We start from the raw sequence: 9,978 nt of genomic DNA, 5'->3' as shown, positions 1-9,978 counted from the left end.
TTTCCCCATTGGTGGTTGGCGACTGGGTACTCCAGGCTTTCCTGAGGCAGAGCACTGTGTGGGTCACAGCTCTGGGAATCTCACTGTCCACAAGAGAATGTCATGTCAGAAATGGAAATCCTTCTTAAATACATAGGGAAGCTCTGTGTATGTAGTAATTTGACAGCAGATTGTAACATTGAAAATATAATTCAGAGATGACTAAAAACAATAATAGGCATTTAATTCAGCCTCTTTGAATTTTATTTACCGTTAGCCTTTGATTTTCAAGTATCCTTAAAACCACACAGTCACGTTCACGCCATGACTAACATTTTTAAAAAAATACAATAAAAATCTATGGCTGGAACTTTTATTCTCCTTGAGTATTGGAATGAATTATACATATAAACTTCTTATACCGATAAAGTTATGTATGTATATATATGCATATAAAATATTCTCTTGTCTCAGGTTTGAAATGACTAAAGTTACTAACACATTAATTTAGAAAGAACACAGATGGATTTGTCAACTTTCCTAACACCAATAGACCTGGCTTTCCTTTGGGTGCCTGTCTCTTCCTAGGGATTTATGTTCCTGGTCAAGTCACTTTCTCATTTCTGCTTTGCTTCTTCCAGCCAAACCCATAGAAATGAAGGAAATAGTCTTTTGATTTCAAGTATGAAAGATCTAGGCTGTTCTCATATTAGATGGAAACTTACAACACCTGAACGTTAGCTAGTAAGAACAGTTTCCTGTAATTTAGTATTTACTGGAAGCATTGTGTGCCATGCCATCCTCCTGATGTTTGTAGCAGGCCTTGTACAGACTGTTATCAAATAACACTTTTTTCTTGATATGTCTCTTTGAGCTTCAGTGTTTGGATAATCAAGAGTCTCAGCCTTTAGGTAGTTGACCCTGTGATAAGTACATCCTGTGAACTACCCAAATAAGGAGGAAAACGAAGGCAGCTGAGCCATGGGATGCCATATAAAAATCACTTAAACCAGTCGCCACTTCTTGTTTCCCGAGTCGTCCTGTGGTGGAGGTCTGCCCAGATGGTCTCCATGGCTTTAGAAGTCTTGATGCTCCTTGCTCTCTTGATCTGGACTGGTGCTGAGAACCTCCATGGTAAATAACAAGTTTTAGAGAATGCTTCCTTGAAGGAGTTAATCATAATGATCGCTTTCCATGCAGGCGTTTTACTCCCTGAAGAAATCCGATCTTATTCTAACTGGCTAGAAGAAGAAATGCTTTCAGGCCAGGTAGACTTGTGTCAATATACGGAGGATACATTTTCTCTTTCTGCCTCAATGTCCCGGTTCTCAGACTTTTATTTGTCTCTTTCTGTTTTGGTCTTCTATCTTGAGACTCATTTGCAGAGGTTCTTCAGGAATAGTCCTTGGCTCTCTTTCAGTCTAACGTTTCAAACCCACTGCGAATTACTGGTGCTTGATTGTATCATATTGTAAGGTACTCAGTTGCCTCTCAGCTGATCTTCCTGCTTCCAGACTCATGTTTTTGCTTGATGCTGATATTATTGCTGTTTTGTTCCCTTAAAAAGACTGCTCTGAACTTCACTCATGTTAAACTCATCAACGGTTCTGCAAAGTTAATAGAAGAAAGCTAAGTCAGCCAGTTGCTGTCTACAAGTTGATTCCAATGTATCTTTTCTGTTTTGCCTGGAATCCAAATGCTTGCCAGCTCCAAGGCCTGACTAAATGTAATCTGTAAAGTAGCATTTCAATATTACTTTTTATGTTCTTTACGGTTTCTTTTTGCAGACATCTCTCTTTTTTTAAAATTTGAAATGGAGTTTTTCTTTGAAACTGATATGTCAATTTCTTACCCTTTTGGCCTGTAACACCTTTGGAAGCGAAGACCACATATAGCTTCTGATGTTTTTCCATTTTACCTAAGATGAATTTTAAGAATGCCTAGATCAGTGCAGCTTACCACGTAACAGTTAATTATTGAAATGAACAGCACATGGAGAGAAAGAGCGACCATGAATTCTGGCTATCTAGGGTGGGTAGGGTGTTTAGTCCCTGTCTTTCATGAAGCCTGAGCAAAGGAAGATTCTGCTGCAGTGAAAGTATCTATGTGTGTTTCTCAGGCTTTTCTCAGCTATTTGAGAGAATGTCAAACTAAAACTCGAGTTTCTGGCCAGGCACGGTGGCTCACACCTGTAATCCTAGCACTTTGGGAAGCCCGGACGGGTGCATCACCAGAGGTCAGGAGTTTGAGACCAGCCTGGCCAACATAGTGAAATCCTGTCTCTACTAAAAATACAGAAAGTAGCCTGGTGTGGTGGTGGGCATCTGTAATCCCAGCTACTCGGGAGGCTCAGGCAGGAGAATCACTTGAACCCAGGAGGCAGAGCTTGCAGTGAGCTGAGATCACACCGCTGCACTCCAGCCTGGGTGACAGAGTGAGACTCCTTCTCAAAAAAAAAAAAAAAAAAAAAAAGCAAAACTCCATCTCAAAAACAAACAGGCCAGGCACAGTGGCTCACGCCTGTAATCCCAGCAGTTTGGGAGGCCGAGGTGGGTGGATCACGAGGTCAGGAGATCGAGACCATCCTGGCTAACACGGTGAAACCCCGTCTCTACTAAAAATACAAAACAAAAACAAAAACAAAAACGGGTGTGGTGGCAGGAGTCCCAGCTACTCGGGAGGCTGAGGCAGGAGAATGGCGTGAACCCGGGAGGCAGAGCTTGCAGTGAGCCGAGATCACACCACTGCACTCCAGCCTGGGCGACAGAGTGAGACTCCATCTCAGAAAAAAAAAAAAAAAAAAAATACCCCAAAACTCGATTTTCTAAGTTTAGTGTGAAAAAAATGCAGTGAAATCATAAGTACGGGTTTTCTGTGTCCATGTCCACTTATCCTTTCCATCCATCTTTAATCTTAGCTGCTGGAATTTATTTTCCTTTAGGAAGGACCTTCCTGATCACCTTTCCTAGGGGATGTGAGAACAGTATTTCAAACACATAGAGAATCGTGATTTAAAGGTTATGAGGCAAGAACACTTGCCTCCTCTACTCCTTTTCTGAAATGTGCATTGTCTTACCTTGTTGATTTCTCTCTAAAGGCGGGACTTCCAAGCTCCAGTGGTGGTGGAGTCCTCTGTGGCCACTTGCTCGTTAATAATATAAATATGTACTTCTTAATGCTGAAAAGACTCAGTTCCTCCAAATGAATCTATTGCAAATAATGATTATTATTGACTTACTGACGATTTTAATATAGAGGATAAAGATGGCTTTTACAACAAAACTTGCATGGGGCTAACATCCCAGATAAAGGGCTTTCTCTCTCTTTTTCCTTTTATGGCTGAGATTGTTTCTGGTACTGGCTGCTCTAGACATGAATTCTACTGTTCTAGAACCACCCTTTCTCCTCTTTCTCTTTCCAAAAAGTATACTGGGATGCTATCGCTTTCATTCTAATACACTGCAATTCACTTCTGCCCCCTATGTTTTGTCCTAAATAGATCACCCTCCATGGAATATAACTTATTTAGGAGAAATTAAGGGGCTATACAGTTATGCTTTTTTTTTTTTTTTTTCCTTTGGAGTCTCGCTCTGTCACCCAGGCCTGGAGTGCAATGGTGAGATCTCAGCTCACTGCAAGCTCCGCCTCCCGGGTTCACGCCATTCTCCTGCCTCAGCCTCCCGAGTAGCTGGGACTACAGGTGCCCGCCACCACACCCGACTAATTTTTTTGTATTTTTAGTAGAGACGGGGTTTTACCATGTTAGCCAGAATGGATCTCGTGATCTGCCCACCTCCGCCTCCCAAAGTGCTGGGATTACAGGCATGAGCCACTGTGCCCGGCCCAGTTATGCTTTTTCTTACTCTTGCATGTTGATCTTCCCACCTCCCCCATGAAATTACTGAAATCTAGTTACTTGGGGACATAATTAGATATTTTGGAAAATAATCTTAATAATGTTTATAAGAAAACCTTTAAGCCATGGTTACCCTTGCCAGAGAAATAAATGCCTTTTATTTATCACAAAGGACAGAATTGACTATTCTTTGAACACTTTCTTAAGATAGACATACTTCTGATGCTTTTCATATGGTTCTTTCCACAGTGAAAATAAATTGCTCTCTGGACTGGTTGATGGTGTCAGTTATCCCACTTGCAGAAAGCAGAAATCTGTATATATTTGCGGATGAATTACATCTGGGAATGGGCTGCCCTGCAAATTGGATACATACATATGTATATGAGTTTATATATCTCGTTCATGATTGTGGCATCAGGACAAGGGTGAGAACAGTGATTGTTTGTAAAAATACTAAATGTTTTGTCAGACTTTCATGCCTAATATTAAAATTGTCTTTTAAAAATCTAATCCTTGCTTCTCATTGTAGTAATTTATAGGCAGAGGACAACGGAATTTCTCATTATTTCTCACTGAATATTGGGTCATTCTGTGTGCACAGGACCTTAGATCACAGATTTATAGACTGGCTAGTGAACTGATTCTAAGTTGCCTTTAGGCTACTACTATATTTTACTAAATATTAGCAGACTGCTTTAAATTTTATTTAATTCTTCTAATGTGGGAGGTCACCAATCTTGGGAAGCTCTATCATGTCCAATGTTAGGTAATTTGAAATCTCTCCATGTTCCATGAGGATTTGTGTCAACATATAGTGGATTTTCATTGAAATGAAATCTCTTGTTTGTTCTTCAGCTAGGCACAAATCCTAAACTGCGTTGTTATCCTGGGATATTATCTTCTCATAGATTCCCAAATTTAAACAATTTATATTCACACTACACAAATATTTTGGGCCAGTGACCAATGATAATGATCATTTTTGAATAAGGTATTTTATTTTAGAAATTAGGAACTCGGAGCTTCAGAAGGTGCTTTACCAAGTTTTCCTTGTTGGTGGTAGTTTAGATGCCAAACCAGGATGAATACTCTCCAAAGCTTGTGCTTTAAACCACTCTGTTATTTGACTTACAAATCACCTTTCTCAAAAGAACTGTTGGAAACCTTTTCATTAATGAATCATAAAGATGGCTATAAGTGGCAGTTTAAATTTGCTGCAATGAATTAAGACTGTTTTGTCCCCAGGCATTTTAAATTCACTCTTCGGGATAACGGTCTTCTTCTGTCCCAGTGAGTGGTCAGATCTTCATTTATACCTAAGAATGACACTAGCCATTTTTGAGATTGTGAATGTTTTTTACATCCTATTCATGTGTGTGTATTCCTCCTCTGTTACTCCAAATATCTTCCACTGAAATTTTGTGGTCTCCTAGGTCATTTCTGAGGAAACTCTTCTTTTTCAAACCGAGCTATACTTTACCCCAAGGAATATAGATCACAACCCCGAGGAAATCCATCTGGAGTGTTCTGCCTCTAGGTAAGTCCAGCAGATCTGATTCCTTTGGAATGTTTTAGCTTTACCTTTGCTTAGGAGAAGCTTCTGCAGAAGCATAGATTTTAGAGAATATAACACGATTCACCCATAATTGTAAACAAAGCCCAAATTAGTATTTACACAAATATTTTAATGAATACTTTAAAATGTTTTCATATTTTAAATGCAATGTTTATTTTAGAATAAAAACATAGAGATTTATAATGGTCCTAACAGACAATCTAGTGTAACTAGGTCATTTTATAATAACTACAAAGCAGAGTCATTAAATACTCAGTCACCTTTAGTAAGTGATACAATTAAGCATTGATACTATCTTTCAATGTTTTGTCCTTTATAATATTTTTTTCTGATATATTTTATTGCTCAATTTCATCTTGTAAGAGTAAGTGGCTAAAAACGTAAGAAAACCAATCCTTCATTTGATGCTAACTCATGGAGAATTCATGAAGGAAGGGCTTATCAGCCTAATCATTAAATGTACTTTGCTTGCAATTTTGTGGAACTGAGATATTGAATCCTAAGAGCTTTGTGTGAACTTTGAGACTAAGTGGAAAGGTATCCTGATACACTTTTGTTTTTTAACCATGCCATTAAAATATTTATGTTTTATAAATCTGAGTGATGAATCTTGGAAACTATCTCAAACCACAGGACAAATTTTATCCTTGCTTAATATGTGGAAATAGTTGACATCACAGTAAGAATTTAGAGCTCAGCCAATGTGCAATGTCTTTTAATGTGATTATAGTACTTTTTTTCAGGGGGAGGCAGAATTTTTTTTTAAGTTTGGTAAAACATACATAATATAAAATACATTTTAAGTGTACAGTTCAGTCCTATTCAGTTCAGAAGATATTTGGAGTAACAGGGGAAGAATACATACATGTGAATAGGATGTAAATGGCATTAAGTCCGTTCACATTGTTAATACTTTTACTCGTCCCTTTAACTTATTTTCATAAAGGCTGAGGGGTTTAGTGATATTCTAGAAAGTAGTTGAACTCTAAATAGAAACCACCCCTTGATTCTCTGTCTCTCTCTCTCTCTGTCTCTGTCCCTGTCTGTCTCTGTCTCTCTGGTCTGTTCCTGTCTCTCTGGTCTGTCTCTCTGTCTCTTGCTCTCTCTCTCACTCTGCCTCTCTCTCGCTCTCTCTCTCGCTCTGCCTCTGTCTCTCTCACTCTGCCTCTCTCTCTGTCTCTCTCACTCTGCCTCTCTCTCTCTCGCTCTGCCTCTCTCTCTCTCTCTCGCTCTGCCTCTCTCTCTCTTGCTCTGCCTCTGTCTCTCTCTCTTGCTCTGCCTCTGTCTCTCTCTCTCGCTCTGCCTCTGTCTCTCTCGCTCTGCCTCTGTCTCTCTCGCTCTGCCTCTGTCTGTCTGTCTCTCTGCCTCTGTCTCTCTTGCTCTGCCTCTGTCTCTCTTGCTCTGCTTCTGTCTGTCTGTCTCTCTGCCTGTCTCTGTCTGTCTCTCTGCCTGTCTCTGTCTCTGCCTGTCTTCCTGCTCTCTCCGTCTCCATCTCTTTGTCTCTGTCTATCTTTCACACACATACATATGTTTTCAATTCTATAACTACCCAATGCTTGGAGCAACACAGAGTTCTGATCTAATGCCCCAGAACTACTGCCTCTGTAGGCTACCAGAGTAATAATGATAAATAGATATTCCTATTTTGATAGTAAAATACTATGTTGCTTGAAACCTACTTTCCTTAAAAAAATGAAGACTTGGCCAACAAAGTTGTCTGTTTAGGTTTTGGGTGCGTGAATTTTGATGTTGTCGTCTCTCTCTCTCTCATATTCACTTACTCACTTTAACATATAGAACTTTGCCACCACCAGAGTGGGTCAGATTAAGCCTTTGGTGGCTTTTACTTACTGTTCTTAGGATCCATTTGGCTGAGTCTGTTTTGCTGGGTACATTGGTACTCTTCTAATGCAAGCATTACAAGTTATCTAAGACCATTCATCTTTCCACTCCATATTTGATGCAGAAATCATGGGGAGACTATGTGGAATTAGCTCTTTTGTAAGCCTATCTGCTCAAATCCTATACCAAGAGTTCACGAGGATCTAGAAGGCGTATGCTGGCTCTATGCCACACTCCTGAATGACTATTCTGAAAATGATCATGATATTAAACAGCGGTAAAACTGACTTGATCCCAAGTGTGCCAACACTATCTGCTTTCTGTTTCCCTTTTCTTTAGGAAATCAGTGTGGCTTACACCAGTTTCTACTGAGAATGAAATAAAATTGGATCCTAGTCCTTTTATTGCTGACTTTCAGACAACAGCAGAAGAGTTAGGATTATTATCTTCTAGTCAAACTTGCTCTGAACTAAAGGAGAAATGGAAACTTGAAGCTGGTATTATGTATTTTGCAGGAAAACAGTTTTGTTTTTTCATGGCAAAAATATAGTTAGTGTATATCTCTCCTTAAGTCTCTGGTTTCTAAAAACCCTACTTCAGTAAAGGTCCTGATTAGTTGATTAGTGAATGTGTATTTCTAAATATTTGTATTCAGTAGGGGTATGGCTTATTAATTTAACATTATTAGGTAATTCATATTATACATTTAAGTTTTTTTCTGTTCTGTGTAGAAGATTCAGAAATATGTCTTCAATGACAATGACTTGATCTAATTGATGTGAACCTCCAATAAATATGTTCTAATATTTTTCAGGAAGAATAAAGAATAGAGAGAGACATTTAAATGTGCAGGAGGCAAAACTTTGAGCATAGTGTAAAATTTAACATATTAACTCTCATGAAAGGCAAAACCCTTTTATGTGCAGATATTTTAATTCATGTAGACCTTCCTATTAATCAGTAAAGTTGAATCCTAACAATAATGCAATGTGACTACCTATTTAGATTATTCCAGAAGTAAATTCAATTTATTTTCTAGAGCTCAAATAGCCACTCCCTTAACTGAAATTTGATGTTAGGTTTTCCTTTTTCCTTAGAATGTTTCTTCCACACTCAAAATGATTGGTTGAGTTGGTTAAGCAAAGAGTTATCCTGCCACCTAAAAGCATTTATTAAATGATTATTTATTAACACTTACTTTATACAGCTTCCTTTCTTTAAACAGGGAGTCTATATGTGTAATAGATCCAAAAATACTTCTAATTTTGGTAGATTTCTTATATCAAGGGTGAAAACTGAACTGTGCCGTTGGCTATTCAATAGTTTGTTGGATGTATGTTTTGGATGCTACATCCTCCTGGAAGCAAATTTTACCAAGATATTGGTTATTATTATTTTTACTTAAAGTGATACTATTCCATTTTGAATAAAATGCCGCCTATAGCTGTTTACTTGTCAAATAAAGAATTTGAACCTGTCATAGTGAACATCTGTCTTTGGCAGTTAATATGCAGCTAAGAGGTAATACTTCTATGGGACTTCCTAAGTGTCAGAATATGGTACAAGTACATTGCGATAAATTATTTAATCTTCTTAAAGAGAGAAATATATCACTATTACCCCAGTTTTACAGATAAGCAAACAAACAGAGGTTAAATCATTTGCCTGAGTCATACAACTTGTTGGTGTTGGTTCAAGATTTAAAGTCGGGCAATCTGCCTCTAGATCTGTCTCTATACTCTCTCTTTGTACATTAGCCACTATACTCTACTGCTTGGAATCTTCTTAAGTTGCTGAACTTTAGTTCTCTAGGAAACAATTGCTATTCAAGCAGTTACACAACTCTCAATAAAACTTAAAACTGAGCAATAGTGTTTCTCTTGAACATGGATGTAAAATTATTTTATATAAACAGATTTGAGAGAATATTGGGCAGGTGAATGTTTGCTAAAAACAAAGTAAATTATTGAGTGTGAGATAATACATATGTACAAGATAAAGAGTGATGATGTGGCTGGATTTTAGAAGGGTGGCTCTAAAACCTCTTCTCTTCATTTTCTTCTCTCTCTTTTTTTTAAACAAATTATGATTTACACATACTTGTATCTATCAGCTACAATGTGATGTTTCAATACATGTATAAATCACGTAATGAGTACTTAGCATATCTGTCACCTTAAACATTATTTCTTTTAGTGAGAACACTCAAAAACCTCTCTTCTAGCCGTTTTGAAATATATAATACAATTATTTTTAATTTTCATCATCCTACTATGCAATAAAATACCAGAACTTATTCCTCCTAACTCTAGCTTTGTTGACCCATCCCTCAGCATCCCTCAGCATCCCTCATCCTCCCCTCCCATTCCCGCCCCTCCTCATCTTCTGGTAACCACTATTCTACTTATTTCCACATATGAGTGAGATCATGTGGTACTTCACTCTAGTCAGAATGGCTACTATCAAAAAATCAAAAGATAAGTGTTGGCAAGGATGTAGAAAAAAAGGAATCCTTACATACTACTGGTGGGAATGTAAGTTAGTACAACTGCTATGGAAAACTTTATGGAGGTTTCTCAAAAAATTAAAAATAGAACTACAGTATGCTCTGGCAATCCCATTATTGGGTATATATCTAAAGGAAATGAAATCAGTATGTCAAAGAACTATCTGTACTCCCATGTCCACTGCAGCACTCTTCACAATGGCCAAGATATGGAGT

At 38.0% G+C, this 9,978-nt stretch overlaps 1 protein-coding gene across 1 annotated transcript; it reads left to right on the top strand.

The window, feature by feature from the left end:
- The first annotated feature begins 868 nt into the window (after positions 1 to 868).
- OOSP2 (oocyte secreted protein 2) lies at positions 869 to 8,684 on the top strand. The gene is made up of 4 exons (XM_025357602.1): positions 869 to 1,113; positions 4,085 to 4,263; positions 5,272 to 5,375; positions 7,596 to 8,684. Exons 1-4 carry the CDS (start codon positions 966 to 968, stop codon positions 7,804 to 7,806), a joined length of 642 nt encoding a protein of 213 aa, XP_025213387.1. The 5' UTR covers positions 869 to 965; the 3' UTR covers positions 7,807 to 8,684.
- The last annotated feature ends 1,294 nt before the right edge of the window (positions 8,685 to 9,978 follow it).

This window comes from Theropithecus gelada, chromosome 14, assembly GCF_003255815.1.
Source record: "Theropithecus gelada isolate Dixy chromosome 14, Tgel_1.0, whole genome shotgun sequence".
Classification (NCBI taxonomy): domain Eukaryota; kingdom Metazoa; phylum Chordata; class Mammalia; order Primates; family Cercopithecidae; genus Theropithecus; species Theropithecus gelada.
Note: the sequence above shows the minus strand (reverse complement) of the source record. Positions and strands in the feature narration are given on the sequence as shown.

Coding starts and splice junctions, on each gene's coding strand:
- OOSP2 (XM_025357602.1), top strand. CDS start 966: ATGCCATATAAAAATCACTTAAACCAGTCGCCACTTCTTGTTTCCCGA. Junction 4,264..5,271: donor ATTGTGGCATCAGGACAAGG/GTGAGAACAGTG, acceptor GTGGTCTCCTAG/GTCATTTCTGAGGAAACTCT. Junction 5,376..7,595: donor CTGGAGTGTTCTGCCTCTAG/GTAAGTCCAGCA, acceptor CCTTTTCTTTAG/GAAATCAGTGTGGCTTACAC.